The sequence below is a fragment of the Xylona heveae genome (assembly GCF_001619985.1).
Source record: "Xylona heveae TC161 unplaced genomic scaffold L228scaffold_8, whole genome shotgun sequence".
Lineage (NCBI taxonomy): Eukaryota > Fungi > Ascomycota > Xylonomycetes > Xylonales > Xylonaceae > Xylona > Xylona heveae.
Window position 1 is genome coordinate 1238584 of NW_017264200.1, and position 19374 is coordinate 1257957.

Below are 19374 nucleotides of genomic sequence, written 5' to 3' on the forward strand. Positions count from 1 at the left end.
ATAAATTCATTATAATTCATAACATTTATAACCAAAAAAATCTCGAAGTATACCTGGACGTTATTTTCACTCCAAAATCAAACAACATAAGATCCCTATATGATTAATCAAGTATTATTACGGAGTACAGTACGACCTAGAGTAAATTAATTCATCCTCTTATAATCCAAGCCCCCAACGTCCTCGCAGGAGCAATAAGCCGAGAAACCCCTGTCAGGGTGCGGTGGTGCGGCCAAGTACAGCTCCAGGGTTCCGGGGTACGCGCATATCACAGTGGACTCTGATTCGCTGAGGGGACAGATAACGTTTAATCTTTACCCAACACGGCAGTCTGAACAAAAGCTGTCGGACGTCTACAAAGTGGCTCGACGCTCATGGAACGGCCATGGCTTGTTTGTTCCAGAATCCAGATGCATCCATAAACAACCATTCGTCCCGACTGCCTCGCAACTGTTGACCTCTTTTTTTCTTTTTCCCCCTCCTCTCTCGCGCCATCCTTGTGCTCGCTCCTTTGTGCTTCCGAACAACCGGGGGGATTTTGATTTCTCTTGATGCACGCGGCACTTGGTTGTCGGGCAGCATGCAAGAGGACCGGCAAGGAAAGATGTCTGATTGCGACCTTTTCGAAACAAGCTCGTCCTTGTCATTCTTTGCCCGTGGCGCCTCGGGGAGCCGGTGTTGATGTCAACTATGCATCTGCGCGGGGTTTGAGCGCTGCAATTCGTCCAAAATATTTCTGTCAGCGACCGCGACGGGCATGCGGCGATAACAGATACTTTTCTGCATCGACCGCACAACAGTACGGCGCATTTACTGGACAAGACTCGACTATATTCGCTCTGTCTACTGCTCCGGGCGCTGCTGCCATTGCCGTGGTTAGAGTATCTGGCCCCGCATGTCGAGAGGTATTCTACACCCCTATATACTTTCCCTTCCCAATTTTAGTTAAACGTACTTAATCCTTACACGTTGGATCATTTCAGATATACCGCCAATTATGTCCCGGACGACCAATACCCAAGCCCCGAGTCGCTGCGCTGCGTACATTATACGACCCTTCCGCCGGCGGCGCGCACGCAGACCATGTCATTGACTCCGGCGCACTGGTACTCTACTTTCCTGCGCCCAACACCGTGACGGGCGAAGATGTCTTGGAACTACATATACACGGCGGGCCGGCCGTAGTCAAAGCCATACTGGCAGCTATACCCAAATGCGCGGAATCAAGACCAAGTTCATTACAATCTACGGGTGACCGACAACAACGACAATCATCATCTCCTATTCGATACGCTGAGCCCGGAGAATTTACACGACGCGCGTTTCTAAACGACCGGCTAGATTTGACGCAGATTGAAGCACTAGGCGACACGCTCGCGGCCGTGACAGAGCAGCAGCGACGGCTGTCAGTGCGGGGCACGACGAGCGGGCTTTCGAAGCGGTACGAGTCATGGCGACAACAACTGCTGTATGCGCGTGGGGAGCTCGAAGCGCTCATTGACTTTTCAGAAGACCAGCACTTTGACGAGTCGCCCGCGGCGCTTGCTGCGTCTGTCGCCGTGCAAGTCAACGCGCTGAAACAGCAGATCGAGGCGCACAGTATAAACGCCGTACGAGGCGAGTTGCTCCGTAACGGAATCAGCATTTCGCTCCTCGGCGCGCCGAATGCAGGGAAGAGCTCCCTGCTGAATCGCATCGTCGGGAGAGAAGCCGCGATTGTGAGCACCGAAGAGGGCACGACGCGCGATATCGTCGAAGCGGGCGTTGATATCCGCGGATGGTATTGTCGCTTTGGCGATACTGCTGGTCTCAGAAGAGATGATTTGTCTTCCAGCCTCCTTTCACAACCTTCACAACCTTCTTCCTCTCCTTCTTCCTCTCCTTCTTCCTCTCCTTCTTCCTCTCCCTCTTCCGCTTCGGCTTCGGCTTCGGCTTCCGTACCGCCAAGCCGCGACGCTGTAGGCAAAGTCGAGCTCGAGGGAATCCGCCGTGCCAAAGAGCGCGCAATGCAATCGGACGTAGTGATTATCGTCATGTCCGTGGAGCCTCGTCAAACTTCCTCCTCTCCCTCTTCCCCCATTTCCTCCTCGCCGTCGTCGCCGTCGTTCGAGTTACGCGCCGAACCCGACGTCGTCGAAACAGCGACCAAACTCGCCGCTCTGCACGACAACGTCATCATCGTGATCAACAAAGTCGACCAACTTGTCCATTCTCCCACCGATGGCGATGGCGATGGCGATCAGTCTCGCGTTCTAGACAGCATTGAGCGCTCCGTCAAGGACCTGCTGCCCGCCATCCCGTCCGACCGCATCTTTTATGTCTCTTGTAAATCGGCCGAGGATGCTTCCCTTTCCCCTCCCCCTTTCCCTTCTCCTTCTCCTCCTACTCCTCCTCCTTTCCCTTCTTCTCTTTCTTCCTCATCACTACTACCATCATCATCATCATCATCATCATCTTCTTCTTCTTCTTTTGAAAGGAGCCAAGACCGAAGCAGTCCGCAGGGAAACCAAGAACCTCGTCTACAAGAAATCCCAGATCCAGGACTACAAGGAACCCAAGAACCTCGGCTCCACAGAACCCAAGATCCAGGCGGCGTGCAAACGTTTCTCAACGGGCTCGTCGCGCATTTCGAGAAGATGACGACGGCGTTCGTGCCGGAGTTGCCGAAGGTGCCGGGCCAGCAGCAGGTCGTGGATGCGTCAGTGTGGGAAGAATCGCTGGGCGCAACGGAGCGGCAGCGTCTCTTGCTGAACGAGTGTGCGATGTACCTTGATGGGTTTCTTGCCGAAGTGTCGATCCCGTCGTCGTCGTCGTCGTCGTCGTCGGTGCGGAACGAGGGCGTGCATCATGATCAGAGTCATGACAATGGTAATGACAAAACCGATGGTAATAATGGTAATGATAAAAATGATGAGAATGATGAAAAAGGGGATACGGCAGATAGTCTGGACATTGTGGTGGCAGCAGAAAGTCTACGCGCCGCGGCAGATTGTCTGGCGAAAATCACGGGCAAGGGGGAAGCTGGCGACGTGGAGGAAGTGCTGGGAGTTGTATTTGAAAAGTAAGTGTTTCTATAACGCAAAGCAAAATTGGTTATGGGGAGAACTGTCTAACGATTGGAAATTAAAAAACAAAAAAGGTTTTGCGTAGGCAAATGAAATCAACTGAACCGAAATGAAAAAAAAAGGACGAAACAAAACCAAACAAAACAAAACAAAACGGCCAATCGAGATAAAACTCTGCTGATTCAAATTCAAACTCCTCCCTGATTATGCTGACGTGCCTATCCGACCTTGAAACAAAAAAGACTCCAAAGAAGCGGAGAAGAACCGGCCCCAACGGACTGTCTGCTACACAGTAGAGGGTCCGTTGGATAGAGCCGAGTTCACACGAGTCCAACAAAACAAACAAACAATCCTTCCGTGCGCCATTTGTCTTTCTATCATGCGCATCGGCCTGCGAATGCGCATCGAACAAAAACCCCGAAAGCCAGACCATCTAATTTTCCCAACTCCATGCTGTGCAGCACCAATTCTAATAATGATCCGAAACGAAAGAAAGGAAGCGGATAATATAGAGCATGGTGGGGGAGAGGACTAGTTATAGCCTCCTCTGCCGGCATCGGGTTGAGAAGTGCCGTCGGGCGAAGATGGTCCATTTCGGCATTTCGACGAGCCGTTGGAAGTGGCCATGCCAGTGGACTTGTTATATCCGCCTCGTCCCATTGTGATTTTGTTGGTTTTGTGGATGGTCGGAATGGTGACTTTTCGCGTTTCTGCGCGCAGAAAATGCAAAATAAAGCGACACGTAACAAAGACCGCTGTCACTATCGCAAAGAAATAGACCGGGGAGCAGGCGATAGACCTGTGAATTCTATTATTTAAGAAGCCTATTAGGCCTATCTCCCGCTGGGATGATCTTGTTAAGAGCTCTCGTTGAATAGTCAAGGATGACTTTATCGTTGTAATGGCTGGGTGTTTGTTCGCAAGACCTTCTAGACGTTGAATTGAAGGAGTATTGGGTTTTTTTTTTGTTCACAGTCGTCTGTAGGGCAACAACAATGTCGAGGAATTGGAGTAGCGGATATGAGCAGCGTGTAGAAACAGCTCCAGTATATCTTTGAGATGGAAGAAATCTTGAATTGAGATGATCGAATAAACAAGTATTCAATCCAGTGAGAACTTTGATATCAATTGCTGCACTTGGAAGAGATTGATGGATGCTGGAATAAAACTCTCCCATCTCAGGGGCAGCCATTCTTTCTTATATTCCATACTGTTGCGCATCTGAATTTTTTTTGCTGCTGGTTCTGTTTGTGCTGCTGTTCCTGCTGAACACGCCACTGACGCTGTTGCTGAGCTGCTGAAGACGTTGCAGCTGCCTGAATGGTTAGCCTCACCAGCTTTTCCAAATCGTATCCGCAAAGACCACCATCACCACCACCACCAACAACATTATTCACAACGGTTGAACAAATTTGGAATAAATTGTTAGTCACAATGGCCAAAACGATCTCTATGTCATGTTGCTGCCTCAGCAGCGATTTGTGGCAGCCGCATCTTGCCCTGCCTCACTTAGTCTGGTTCGCGAATCGCCAGGTCCTGCGATCCAATCTAATTGCAGAGCTGCCTTTTTTTTTGGCCTTGGGAAATTGTGCAGAGAATACCCTTACCGGGATCGTCAGCTTCAAATCCCATCAGATCCAGTCAGCTGGATTAGCGGCTTGGATCGTCCTCAGGGTTCCTGCTCCCAGGTGCGAGTTCCAGCTCTTTGGGACAACAGGGGCCCTGGCGATCAAAAACGGGATTAGAAATGAGAGGTGATCGACAGGACGATTACGATTAATGGTTGGCTTGAACGTCTGCGGTCTGCCTGTCCGTCATACCCGCATACAGGGCATAACAGACCTGTACAGATATGGCAGTTATGCACAGCCTGTGACATAGCATATTCCAGTTTCATGAGTCAGTAATATTACCCTGTTGGAAATGATTTATGCAGAAAAGAGTATCGCTTTGCTTTTTGTGTTGTTCAGCCTTGTCGGCTGTGCGAAGATGTGCCTGCAGTAGTTTCGTCTGCCACGAGAAGGCTAGAACATTTTTAGAAAAGGCAGCCTGGTGAGCCATCACGCTGTTGGTAGAGTCGAACAGTACGAGCGTACCGAGGTTGTTATCTGCGTCAGCACAGCTACACCGACTTGGAGGTAAAATACATCAAAGCTCGAGAGGATGACATTGTGAGCTCTCAGGCAAAGGTTCAGTAAGCCGGAAAATAGAAGCGCCGATAAATAACTGCCGTTCGAAGAAACGTGATAGGGCAACTGGCGCAAAGTCTAGGACTCAGGCAACAGGGCAGTTGCTATCGCCTGACAAATTAGCATGAAAATGACTGAAAGGGTTGCAGCGTAAAGGATCAGTGCTGCGCCTTCGTACAGTAATCCACTTTCCCCCATGCGTTGTGTATTATTGTCGCATCGTTGAGACCATTTGACCCACTTTCGTTGATGCTATTCAGGTACAGTACAACTTTGTGGCTATACACTGTACTGTACTGTAGTAGGTAAGGTATCCAGTGCATTATGACGAATATAATGTAATACTCGTACAAGCCACGTAACTTTCCACAAACCCTGCTTCCACAGGGTCTTCAGGTACCGTGTACACGTACCGCAGTACGCGCTGATCTTTTTGTGGGATTCCGCTTTGCGTTATGGCCCAATTGCACAGAAGTTACCAGGCTGGCACTGAGCAACTGGACAATTGCGCAATGAGTCAATCTTGACATCCTGTTGCCCATATTGGAATCATTGCCCCGACCCTTGTTGGAGATGGAAAGCTGAGTCTTAGCAAGTCACTGCGACTGCGTCTGTGGCTGCTCTTCACACAGGATTTTGCCTATTACTCAGGCTCCGACTCAATTTGTAATATGATTTCCGAGTTTCTGCCTAGACAAACATCATTTTTTGCACACCCCCAAAAATATATTTCCGGATCTCTTTTGCAACAGATTCGACCTGTCGCAGAGAGACCGAGACATAACTGACGTCGTTGGAAGCCTAAGGTGGTAGTTGGACTCATGGCGAACCTAAACTGCTAAACTGGTGGGGTTCAACCTGGGGACAAACTATTGGGGAATTCCCGAACCCGTCTGCCCCACTATCCTCTACCTCGCTAAGTATTCGGCACAACTAATTACTCCGTATGAGGGTAGCGCAGTAAAGTAATCCACCGAGAACACCAAGACCGATATACGAGAGCAATAAGTTCAAATGGTATAGGAAACAAAGAAGACAGAAAGGAATAAAGGGAGGGGAAAATAAGGAATGAAAAAATATGGAAAGGAATTTGTCACGGTAATTGGCCACTTCTGTGACATACGAAATGGGGCAGTGCAGCAGCGCAGTAGGGCTACTGCGCAATGGGATAAGAATTAAGAGATCACTCCTGTCAAAGATGGCAGAGAACTGTCTCGTCTGTTTAAATAGTGATGTCGATTATTATCCTTTAGTGAGAGCATACTAATCCAAAGACATTAACACTGAGCTGAGCTATAGAAAGCACTGATGGCAAAATGGCCGTATCAAAGAAATAATAATGATAATAATAATAATAATAAAAGAAAAGAAAAAGAAAAACAACTAGGCATCAGGGAATCATAGATTTTGCTGTGAATAAATATCAAAGGAATTGAAAAGGTCAACAGGACACAAGGAGATATGGCTGGGAATGAAGAAATAGGAGACGCATTGGGGCAAGGAGATGGTGTCTATCGAGGAGACGGCGAGCGATTTTCAGTCGACGCATGAGCCATGCCATGCTTCTCAGTGGTGACTACATGCTCTGGCACAGTAATATTTCGATTCCGCGCCTCGTTAATCTCCCGAGCCTGTTTCAACTTGTCCTCGAGCGAGAGCGGTTGGGTTTCAACTTGATTTGCCTTGACATTTCCACGAATCAGGGCCCACAAATACGACTTATAGATGACACGGCTGCGATTCAACGTTGGCTCATGCGAGTCCTGCCCTTCGACATTGTCGCTGGCTTTGGATTTGCGAATCCAAACGTTTCCAAGCAATGAGGAACCGAGAAGACCCAAGGCCAAGATGGGAATGATGGAAACAAATGCAAACATCACTGCCACCTTGGCCTTGTCACGTACCTCGTCTTGTAGCGCAGGAGGTAGCTGGTCAATCGAGCTCAGGCTTTCAGAATTGTGGAGATTAAAAGCACCATGGCTTGTCTGGCCCGCCTGCTTGAAAATGCTTGCCATCTTATTGTTGAAGACACTGCCCATGATGGTCAGAGCGATAGTGCCGCCAAACGGTAAGAAGAACCGGTTGATGGACATGGCCGGCGCGATCCGCTCAGGCCAAATACCCGCCATGTGCAAAGAGCCGGGCATGAATCGAAGGCCAGTGCCCGCACCTGCGACGACCATCATGCCATTGACCACGCCCGAGTTTCGAGCACGTGTAGCCCAGGTGATGAGCGCAACTCCCACTGTTTCAATGATTGTTCCTGAAAACAGCGGCCAAAAAGTCTGCGAGGGCCATATGTTGCACAAGAACATTGCCGAATAAGCGCCTGCACCAATTCCTGGAATGTAATACAGCAACTGAACACCGGCCTTGGAAGACTCATAACCCTCGACAAGCGTGAAGTAGATGCCAATAAAATAAAACACAGAGTACATGGCCGCGCCGGTCGCCGCTTGTAGGAGAGCCAGCAAAAATGTATCCTTTTTCTGAAAGAGACTAAAAGGGATCATGGCAATTTGTCGAGGGAACGCCCTTGCGAGAGGCTTTCCGGGCTCGAGGAGGAACTCATAAAGGAAAAAGAGAACAAAAAGAATGGCCCCGGGGATGAGAGTGCCAAGCACTGCCCCAGAGCTCCACGCATAGGTTGATCCTCCCCAGGCCGTGGCCAGGATAAGCAGTCCAACTCCAAAGATGAAGAGAAGCGTTCCACCGTAGTCGATCCCTGCAATAGCTGAGATAAAAGACCGTTCCCCACGAGGCTGAACCTGATATGTTCCCTTGACGAGCTCTTTGCGGAGCAGGACAAAAATGATAACATGCGCAAGAACGGCGACGGGGATGCTGATGACGAAACAGTATCTCCAGTTTGCGTTGGTCAGGTAACCGCCGACCACGGGACCAATACTGTAACTGATTCCTGACACCAAGGAGAAGATGGTATTATTCTTGGCGTTGTCCTTGAGTGAAACTCGATCCGACAAGCATATTTGGACAACGTTGAGGAGACCGGCGGCGCTGACTCCCTGTAGCGCTCTTCCGAGTAACAACATGCCCCATGTCTGGGCAGCGGCAGCCAAAGTGCTGCCCACCACGGTCAAGAAAACTGCCGCTTGCAGGACTGCATGGCGGCCAAAGATATCGGCAAGCTGACCAAATGTAGGAATAAAGGCGGATGAGGTTAGAGTGTAAGCCGTCACGATCCAATTCAATTGGTTGAATTTGTTGAAATGGGATGCGATGAATGGGAGCGCAGTTGCCACTACTGTCAGGTCGAGTGAAGCCAGAAAGAATGGCAATACCAAACCAATTATAAGCTTCCATCGATAGACCCTCGAATCGTGCTTCTCCTTCTTCTTCTTGGCTTGCTCGGCAAGTAAATGTTCTTCAGTGACCTCAGGCCGTGATTCGACGGAGATATCGCCGGGGTGGTCATTTTGAGATATTTGATGAATCTCTTCTGGTGGCTTGACAGCAAGCTTTGACGTCCGCGGCTGGCGGTCAGTCTGCAGGCCATGAGTAGTCGAAGGTTCAGATGTCGGTGCACTTTGAGTTTGTCGGGCCTTGTATGCCCTATAAGCTTTCCTCGCTAGAAAATACATTGCTGATGGAAAGACTGCTTTGCAAACAAAAAATGAGAAAAGAAAAGGAAAAACAATTGGAAGAACAGAATTTGTGATGCAGTCGTGATGCTCAGTCAGAGGACCCCGGTGCTAGAGCTGGATTATCGAGCAAGATAATGTGACGACCATTTGGACAGTTGAGTTTGAGGGGCATGACAGAAATATAAGCTAACATTGTAGAGACCAAAAAAATTATACACAAAACGGCCAGCGTTCACCGCGTTCGCACACTTGTCTCCACACAAGAGATGGTGCGAAGTCCGAGCTTTTTGCTGACATGTAAAACAAGGGGAGGAAGGGGCGCAGTCATGGCGTCCAGACAGTCAAGCCAAAGTTAGTTGGGAAAACTTAAGCGGAGCGGGAAGCAAATTGATACGGTAAAATCTCTATTATTCTACTCTCACCATGTCTTAGGGTAAAGCCTTACGAAGCTTAGTTTCCATTTAACAAGCAATTTCACTAGCACATGTCCTGTGTCCGTAGTTGCATTTGGATCCTGCCTTGCAGATCTCTGTATGGCTCAAAGATTTACGCGCTCAGAACCTAAATTGTCAACTAACTAGAGATTGATTTTCGTTGGATCAAAGCGCTGAAGAAAAACGGGACTGCTATGAGCGTTGTACTGGACTCGCGGAAAGCACCAAATCTAGTTAGGCGCCTTAAATGGACTGAGTCCCCTGTTGTAGGGTCCAATCGTTAAGAAATTAACTTGGGAGCCGAAAGGGTTCAACTAACAACGATATGGTTTCATTGGCGGGCCAAACCTCCAATGAGCATGTGTGATTTGGCGAAGGACCCTCCTTTTTGGGGGGGATGATTGATCTATCGGAGCAGTTGAAGTTTGTTATAAGTTGACTTACTCCGTAGAGAAGTCGCCTGGCGCAAAGTCATGGCTTATCAGTTCACGCTATCCCTTCCTTGGGCAATTCCACGAGCTCTTTCGGCCGTTACGCCCTGTACGCAATTCTCCGTTCGCTTGTATCCGCTGTCCAGGCTGCAATCATTATTTACCCCCTGCAACCATACCAGCAGCTGAGGTATGCCTGTATGGTTCCAGGGCTAGATACAACTTTGAGGGCCCGGAAGACACATGTTGTTATTGATCGTGGTGTTTGAGTCGACGGAGGCTGTACCGTTTCGGTCCATTCCACTCACTCATTGGTCAGATGGAAGCCAAACATTAAACGTCACTGTTCACAAAGCATGATCATTCTCGACTTGAAATCGTAGTTGATCTCTAGCTGAAGAAGTGCCTTCTTGGCTCCATTGATCCCTGGAATCCAATCCACGAAATTTACGGTGACACTGCTTGGATTTTGTTTTGGGGAACCAGACAGGATGATATCACGGGATGAAGTGATTGAAAGCTTCATGTGCATTTATTTCGCAAACAGCAATTCTAAGACGACATGCCTCTCATCTAAGCCGTCATTATCCCAAAGGCAAAACACATATTGTAGAGCGATTAATTCAAGTTGCTTGGGGTCCGCTGACCAGCTGAACGGGATTGCTGTGGCAGTCGTGGATCGCCATCTTTGTTCTCTTCATCACTCTCGTCTCGAAATCCCTCCTCAAGCTCTCTACTGAGACGTCTTTGATTGTCTATACCATGACTGGCTTGAATTTCCAACTCCTCTCTTCTAATCGTATTCACATCGAATCCAACCATGCCCTCACCGAGCTCATCGTCCAAAAGTTCTTCATCATTGTACAAATGATGGTTCTGATAATTTCGCCAGACGGGAAGACTATTGGCCCATCGTGGTCGCCAGTCCAACGTATTCAGCGCGCGAAGGACACGTAATGAAGCCGAAGTGGTTCTATCTGAGATGGACTGCAGCGGCAAGTATTGCGAATATCTATGTCGGTGACGACGAATTACAGGCAACAAAAAGTAGTGCAGGATCAGGTAGAGCCCAAGCGATATTAACGCAGGCACGAGAACGGTCTGAATCTGTCAGTAATGAGGTAACCTTGTAGCCTTCATCTGAGGATGACCAGTTCGGCTGAGTCAAGCAGATGTTCATTCCAGATAATGACTGACCTTAAAGAACCCAGTAAACTTGCCCATTGATTCCGCGAAGCTTGTACCGTCATCCGTTGGTGGTGTTGGAGGAGGGTAATAAGCTGGTAGGTGGGCTGGGATGGAGCGCGAAATAATGGAGGATGACCGCACGTGGAGAGCCATGACCAGGCCCCCGGTCGACACATACATTATTCTACCGAACCAATCTCAATCACGGTCTAACCTGGGGTTTGGCGGAAAACCATTTCTTCATCATATTGGGATATTGAATTCTTTTCGCAAATTTTATCAGGAAACGCCTTTGTTTTGGAAAGACCAGAGGATCGGGTCTTTATATATATCTATATATCAAAATGGGATTGCATATGAGGAAGGGGCGACCGCATGACTGTCGACAATAAACAACTAACATGCTCACACATTCGTCACGCTCGCGTCTCAAGCAAAGCGTGCTCCCTTGATGTGACTTAGACTAAGGGAGTGTTCATTGAGCAGCATTCGCACCGTGCTTTGTACGTTCCGCAGTGATTTTGATTAAGGAGATTGATCCCAGCCCTGCATTCTTTGATACCCGATAAGAAGAAATCTTCTTTTTGAGGACCGCGCGCCACTATTCTCGTTAATTATTTGCGGTTGGTGCTCATGGTTGGAAAGGAGAGATGATCTAATCATGAACCCAGAAGGTACCAAAGATACCCCACAATTGCAGAGTGGCGAGGTCACTTGAAGCTTGTGCTCACAGGTAAAAAGTACATGGCGCCAGTCGCGTCTTGGGTACCTTGGCGCCAGTAGTATAGGAGACGGCTAGGGAGAAGGAGAGAGGGATGATGAAGGATTTGGCTCAAAGAGGAAGGACCCCTCGACAAGGAGCGACCTTCTCAGTCTCTAATTGGCTGTAGCGTTGCCTTCCATTGCCCCTTCTCCTTCCAGCCTGGGGTGCCCCAATTATTCCTCCCCAAACCGAGACCGATCGAACAGTACGCACCCTAAAGGCTGCATGTCATGGGAAACTTTATGTCTGCGACACTTGGTTGAGGAAAGACCTCACAATTTTCCGTCTCCCATCCTCCTGAGCACGTGAGGTCGATTTCTCAGTGAAGGCAGAAAGCCTGGTTGAGCTATTCGCCTTTGCTTCGAACAACTTTGGCGCATCTTAGGTAGGTAGTGAGTAGGCGTCAGGGAGGTAGGATCCCCTATAGCTACCGCTACCACTTACTTCTACTACGACCTACTACCGCATTCGTCGCCAGCCGGCCACCACTCGGAATTGTCGACCTTTCTTTATATCAACAACCCACAAGACATTGATCTTTTGTCCTACTAGGGGGTTCGCATGTTCTCATGACGCTCTTTTGCGCAACCGGACTCCGATTTCTTTGTGACGTGACAGCGTTTGGATAAACATCTCCCCCCCGTAAGATCGGGAGCCGGAGAGCGGGAAGACGGGCTGAAGGGAGAGAGAGAAAGAGAGAGTAGAGCTACAGCATGCCAGCCACGACTCCCCCGGCGGACAGCAAGTCGCGACAGGGCTCTGCCGGCAAGTCATTCTTTTCCAGGAAACTCCACAAGGACAAGTCTTCCTTTCACCGATCGCCGAGCGATGACAACCACCTTCTACCGGAGCTCCCTGGCCGCGGCAGCGCCCACGGGTCGCAATCCTCTAGATACTCTGACCGCTCTTCGATGATGTCGATTGACCGGCCTCAGTCATTCGGTGGCGATCCTTCAGGCCTAGCCATGCATACTGGTGTGATCACTTCGATTCCTTATGAAAGTGTCGCGTCCGACGCCAAGTCGCCAATACCTGTCGAATACCTGCCGCGTACTGAACATCAGATTCCTCGCAAGGAACCACAGCCGCATCATCTGAACACTCGCGGGGCTGATTTTCACCAGTACCCAGCTTTTTCGCCTTCACAGGCGGCCAACAAGCATTCGCAACCTACAGGGCCGCGGCCGCCACCTCATGCGTCCAATAGTGGCGGCACGTCATCCCCGTATTCTGCAGATAAAGCCGCCGCGCAGCAATACTCTCGATCAGGCAGCGTGGCAAGCGGCTTGAACGGATTTAGCCATGGCAATTCTTATTCATACTCTACAGCCAATTCATCTACAAATCCTCGAACGTCTTTTGACCAAGCCAGCGTGTACTCGTCTATTTCATCCGCAACAAGAGGGTCTACTCTGTTCTCGTCCAATAACTCTTCTCAAACCGCCATTGCCCAGTCGCCTGGGCATCAAACTCCTCCCCGCTCATCCCACGGCTATCCTAACCAGCAGCAGCCTGCGCTTTATGCAAACAGTCCTTCTTCTTCTTCTTCTTTCAATACAAACGCTGCCTTTTCTCCCGATGGCTTCCACCTCCATCCGCCATCAGACGTACGCGTAATAGAGGAGCAATTCTTAGCCTTAATGAATAAGAGAGGGTGGCAGAATATGCCAGAGCAGGCAAAACGGCAGATGCTTGCTTACCCGGCGGACAAGAAATGGACTTTGGTTTATCAGGATAGATTGACGGAGTGGCAGGGGGAGAAGAGAAGACGGCAAAATGCCCGACAGACATTGACTGGTCCTGACGGCCAAAATGGTCCACTGGCGCGGGCGGACGAGGAAGGTAGTCCAGAGTGGTATGTGCGAAAGGTCATGAACGACACCATTACCTCGCAAGAGCTGGCAAGCTTGAGCGTGAGTCTACGCACGCAACCAATTGGCTGGGTAAAATCCTTTGTCGAGGCCCAAGGTCAAGTAGCCTTGACCAATATCCTGTCGAAAATCAGTCGACGCCAAACGCATGGTGGTGCAGCAACAACTCGATCTGGAAATATTGAACAGGACTTGGACCGAGAATATGATATTTTAAAATGCATCAAAGCGGTAATGAACAACCAATATGGTACCGAAGACGCATTGACGCACCAGCAAATCATTGTGGCCCTAGCGACGTCTTTGACATCTGCTCGATTGACAGCCAGGAGGATTGTGAGCGAAATATTAACATTTCTGTCGCATTGCAATGGCGGCGACGGGCACGTCAAGGTCTTGCAGGCCATGGACTATGTCAAGAATATGCAGGGCGAGACTGGTCGCTTTGATGCATGGATGAGACTTGTCGAGGTCACCATTGACGGCCGTGGGAAGATGGGAAGTCTTGTTGGCGCCAGCGATGAGGTGAGGAGTGGAGGTATTGGCATGGAAAATCTCCTCATGGAGTACGCCGTGGCCACTCTTTTGCTTGTCAATATGCTTGTGGATGCTCCCGAAGGGGACAGGAACCTGCCACTGCGTTGTCATATTCGAGCGCAGTTCACATCATGCGGTATCAAACGGATTCTCACGAAAATGGAAAGCTTCCATTACGAGACCATCGATAAGCAGATTGAACGCTATCGGACGAATGAGGCCATCGATTATGAAGACCTCTTGGAACGGGAGAATAGTAGCATGAAAGACAGCATCGAGGGAGAACTCAAGGATCTCAATGACCCAGCCCAGATTGTCGATGCCATCATGTCCAAGGTCAATGGCACTCGAGCCCAGGATTACTTTGTATCTAGCATGCAGCATCTGCTACTGATTCGCGAGAATGGTGGAGAAGACCGGCTTCGCATGTTCCAATTGGTGGACGCAATGCTCAGTTATGTGGCAATGGATCGAAGGCTGCCCGACATGGATCTCAAGCAGAGTCTCAATTTTACTGTTCAGAGCCTTCTGGACAAGCTGCACACCGATTCTGAAGCCCGTCAAGCACTTGACGAGGCCGTCGAAGCTCGCCAGATTGCCGATTCTGCCATTGCTGAGCGTGACGAGATGAAAGCACAGGTAGAATTGGGGGCAGACGGAGTGGTTGGCAAGCTTCAAAAACAGATTGAAGAGCAAGCAGCGATCATCAACTTGCAACAACGTCAAAATGATGGTCTCAAGGCGGAGCTCGCTGATCTGCAGCAGATCCGTGCTCAAGAGCTTCAAAGGAATGAATTGGAAACACGAGAATTGTATTTGATGCTCAGAGACGCTCAAGATGTTGCTTCTTCTGTGGCGAGAAAAGCCGGAAAGGATGGTCTCGCTCAGAATGACCCCGTTCACATGCAAGGTATTCTTGACCGTGAACGGCTCATGGATCGTTTGGAGATGCAACTCGAACGAGCCAAGACCCAGTGTCAGTTAGAAGGTAAAATCTGGCAGCAAGTTGGACCGTCTGACAAACTCCGAGAATTGCGGGAGAAGATGGATGGGGATTTTGAGAGGCAACCTGAACTTGATCAGAGTCCCCAGCAAATGTTGGAAGGCAGCGCCCTAGGTTCGGTTCGGCGAACGCGGACCGTCAATCGAGGATCGCGGAGAGCAGCTGCGGATGCTTTTGCAGGGGAGTTGTCTTCAGTTATTGGTCGTCGTAACGCCGAAGAGGAGGACGATGAAGATGTTTATTATGAAAAGCCTCGTTTGGTGGAGCTCACTCGACCAAAGGTTCATGGAAAGCATCCTTCAACCGCTACGGCAGAGATTGCCTCTCAACTTCAACGGTTCGATGGCAGCGAAGGAGAAGAGCCTGAGGACGAGGGCGACGGTGTTACGACTGGACCTTCACATCCTAGTGCGGGATCGGAAGCTCCAAAGACTCCGGTTGATGAGATTCCAAGTGCGGATGAGAAGTTCGGTCAACCTGCTCCCCCACCACCGCCTCCACTTCCAACGTTACCAGGAAATGGTACTGCAGCGCCTCCACCTCCACCGCCGCTGCCATCGCTGCCAGGTGCAGCTTCTGCGATCCCCCCTGCTCCTCCACTTCCCGGCGCCGACGCGATCCCGCCACCGCCACCTCTTCCAGGAACTACTGCTATTCCTCCTCCTCCACCTCCACCTCCTCTCCCTGGTACTTCAGCTATCCCCCCACCACCGCCACCACCACCGTTGCCTGGTGCGCTTCCAGGCGGACCTCCGCCTCCGCCTCCGCCTCCCCTACCAGGAATGCCAATGCCCCCACCGCCGCCGCCACCACCTCCTATGCCGGGAGCGCCTCCTTTGCCTGGCGCAAGAAAAGGGGGCTTTCTCCCTCAACCTGCCTTTACTTCGACTCCCTCTGTTGGTCTTGCTGTAGCAAGGCCAAAGAAGAAGCTCAAGGCTCTGCATTGGGAAAAGGTTGATACACCACAAATTACCATGTGGGCGTCCCATGCACCCACGCACGAAGAAAAGGAGAAGAAGTACCTGGAACTCTCAAAGAGGGGTGTGCTAGATGAGGTCGAAAAACTCTTTTTGGCGAAAGAAGTGAAAAAGATTGGTGGGAAGAGCAGCAAAAAGGATGACAAGAAGCAAATCATTTCAAATGACTTGAGGAAACAATACCGTAAGACTATCTGGCCTTTTTCCCCCCTCCTTTTCTCAGATTCTTCGGGTACTGACGTTTAAAGAAATTTCCATGTCGAAATTTTCGCAATTTTCTGTCGACGAGGTTATTCGCATGATTATTCACTGCGACAAGGACGTGCTAGATAACAATGTTGTCATGGACTTTCTCCAGAAGAACGACCTCTGCAATATTCCAGACAACACTGCAAAGGCCATGGCACCGTATAGCAAAGACTGGACTGGCCCTGATGCAGCGAACACGAGTCGTGAGCAAGATCCGGCCGAGCTTACTCGGGAAGATCAAATCTACCTCCAAACAGCTTTCGAACTGCATCATTACTGGAAGTCGAGGATGCGAGCTCTTGCCTTGACGAGGTCCTTTGAGGCTGAGTACGATGAGGTTTCGGAGAAACTCCGCGAGGTTGTCCGCGTTTCAGAGTCGCTGCGAGACTCGGTTTCTTTGATGAATGTTCTGGGCTTGATTCTTGACATTGGAAACTATATGAATGATTCCAATAAGCAAGCTACTGGGTTCAAACTCAGCTCACTAGCACGTCTAGGAATGGTGAAGGACGACAAGAACGAAAGCACGTTTGCAGATCTTGTGGAAAGGATTGTGCGAACACAATATCCCGAATGGGAAGGATTCCTTGACGATATATCTGGCGTGGTCGCTGCTCAAAAGCTCAATGTAGAGCAGTTGCAAACCGATGCGAAAAAGTACATTGAGAACATCAAGAATGTGCAATCGTCGCTTGATTCGGGTAATTTGAGCGATCCAAAGAAATTTCATCCTCAGGATCGTGTGAGTCAGGTCGTTCAGCGATCTATGAAGGATGCGCGGAGAAAGGCTGAGCAAATGCAACTCTTCCTTGAGGAGATGATTCGATCATATGATGATATTATGACATTCTATGGTGAGGACAATACGGACGAAAATGCTCGAAGAGATTTCTTTGCCAAACTTGCTCTCTTTGTCGTTGAGTGGAAGGTGAGTTGATTTCTCTTTCCCTTTTGAGTTGTATCGGTTTTAACACGCCAGACAGAAATCAAGAGAAAAGAATGTTACCTTGGAGGAAACTCGACGACGTAACGAAATCTCTATGCGACGAAAGAATGCTAATGCGGCTGCCTTGCTTAATGCTTCCACCGGGACTGAGACAGCCACCACAGCCCACAATACTGGTGCCATGGATACCTTACTTGAGAAGCTCCGTGCAGCAGCACCTCAAGCACGTGATCAGAGAGATCGCCGTCGGCGTGCACGACTCAAGGATCGTCATCAAGTCCGCATCGCCTCTGGTCAAACGCTTCCTGAACTTCCTGAGATTAAAAACAGCAGTTATGAGTCTGAGGGGAATCAGCAGCAACAGCAACAGCAGAATCAGCAGCAGGACGAGGATGGGGAGCCAAATGGGGAATTGCATGTCCCTGAACCGGGTCATACCACACTGGACGGAATCTCCGAGGGCGAAGATATCGCCGATCGCGCGGCCAATCTTCTTCAAGGTCTCCGTGGAGACGGCGAGGGCGAGAATGAGTCCATGGGCCGAGACAGTAGTTTGAGAGTCCGACGCCGTCGGGATGCCGAGGATGAGCGACGCCAAAGACGAAAACGGAGAGCTGCTGGTGCGCACATGTCTACAGCGAGTACTGCAACCACCATCTCTACTCTTGGCGAAGAGCAGCTGCCCAATCCGGACGATTCCATGTCCGTCGAAGGCAGCAGCCTCATTGAAGGAACCAGTGTCGTCGAAGATGCTGCCGACTCACAAAGGGAAGCGCCTGAAGATGAAGCTGAAGGTTCCGATGACAAGGCTGCACCTCTGCCACCAGCTTCTCCCACTACTCCCAAGACTCCCACCACCATAGTGTCACCGCCATCTCCTGAGCAACCCACGTCACGGGAAAATCAATAGTCTAGTTAGCTTGGTCGTACACTGGCCAGGTGCAGGTGTTTTCGTTGCAAACTTTTTTGTTCACTGCATTGTTCTCGTTAAATATTTACCATAGATTATTCTTGGCTGCCGATTGGACGCTTTTTCCACTACCCTCTCCCCCTTTTATCTTTTAGGTCTCCACGGACATGAGTCTTTGTATTTTCATGTCTCAATGCTCGTTTCATTTTGTCGATTAGTCCGAGTTGGTCGTTTATCTTAGGTTATATTGCATAGCGTGCGTCTGGTTGGGCTGCATTCTATTTTCGTTTCGTTTCGTTTTCTTCTTTTCTATTTCCATCTTCTTTCATTCCAAATCCCTTTTTATCCTCCACCTTATCGTTTAATTCGTTCCCTATGAGCCGTGAGCAGTGGCTAAGCATAGCACTTTATTCTATTACCTCTCGCTTTTTTTCCCCCTTCATTTCCCTTGTTCTTTTCTTTCTCTTTTCTTTTTTCTTTTTTAAGCCCCTTTTATTCTTTTTTTTTACTACTCGCGTCGAACTTCCATAAATACATACCTACATACATACACATTCTACATACCTTACATATATTAGTCTACAAGGATTTCTATCCTTTTCTTTCATCCTAATTTCCTCCTTTGGTTTTCTTTTCTTTATTCTCATTAATTTCTTTCTATTTTTCCTTTTTTTTTTATTTTTTTTTTCTTTTCTAATTTCGTTTTCGTTTTCATTTGTTTGCTGTTATCGTTGAATCCCTCTCTGTATGTGCCTGTCTGTGTCTGTGTCTGTGCCTGTGTCTGTGCAGCGATATACCATATTCGTAGCAGTTGTACTTGTTGTATGCAAGCCTTGGTCTTTTATCCTTACAAGTCCTTTCTTTTATTTTATTTTTTTTTCCCTTTAGAAAACTTTCAAGTCATCAGTTAAGGAATATGAAATATGGAATGTGGAAATAGAATGATTTAATTACTCATTTGATATCGATAATCCGGCAGTAAATAAATGATGAGTGACAAGTCGTGAATTGATAAGTTGCGAATTGTGAAATGCAGATTGTAAATCGCAAAAGGCGAAGCCCAGAATGAATTGAATTGAATTGAATTGAATTGTTGAAATGCTTTTTTTATTCTTTCTCTGAAGAGAAGAGAAGAGTAATTTAATATTGACGCACGCTTGACCGGAAGCCGAAATAACCTAGACAGCCAAGAGAGAGGAAAGAAAC

At 49.0% G+C, this 19374-nt stretch overlaps 4 protein-coding genes across 4 annotated transcripts; 2 read left to right on the top strand and 2 right to left on the bottom strand.

Moving 5' to 3' along the window:
* The first annotated feature begins 442 nt into the window (after nt 1–442).
* Nucleotides 443–3224, top strand: L228DRAFT_249221 (hypothetical protein). Its single transcript, XM_018333045.1, has 2 exons — nt 443–905; nt 984–3224. Exons 1-2 carry the CDS (start codon nt 552–554, stop codon nt 3063–3065), a joined length of 2436 nt encoding a protein of 811 aa, XP_018186962.1. The 5' UTR covers nt 443–551; the 3' UTR covers nt 3066–3224.
* A 3261-nt stretch (nt 3225–6485) lies between these two features.
* Nucleotides 6486–9199, bottom strand: L228DRAFT_249222 (major facilitator superfamily transporter MFS-1). Its single transcript, XM_018333046.1, has one exon. The coding sequence runs from the start codon at nt 8854–8856 to the stop codon at nt 6766–6768; it is 2091 nt and encodes a 696-aa protein (XP_018186963.1). The 5' UTR covers nt 8857–9199; the 3' UTR covers nt 6486–6765.
* A 962-nt stretch (nt 9200–10161) lies between these two features.
* L228DRAFT_171739 (hypothetical protein) lies at nt 10162–11022 on the bottom strand. The gene is made up of 2 exons (XM_018329493.1): nt 10922–11022; nt 10162–10825 (listed from the first exon to the last, which is right to left on the bottom strand). Exons 1-2 carry the CDS (start codon nt 10946–10948, stop codon nt 10343–10345), a joined length of 510 nt encoding a protein of 169 aa, XP_018186964.1. The 5' UTR covers nt 10949–11022; the 3' UTR covers nt 10162–10342.
* A 1366-nt stretch (nt 11023–12388) lies between these two features.
* Nucleotides 12389–18168, top strand: L228DRAFT_269789 (hypothetical protein; the record flags this gene model as incomplete). The annotated part of the gene is made up of 3 exons (XM_018335316.1): nt 12389–16247; nt 16312–17240; nt 17296–18168. The coding sequence occupies 3 exons, from the start codon at nt 12389–12391 to the stop codon at nt 18166–18168; spliced, it is 5661 nt and encodes a 1886-aa protein (XP_018186965.1).
* Nucleotides 18169–19374: the final 1206 nt, after the last annotated feature.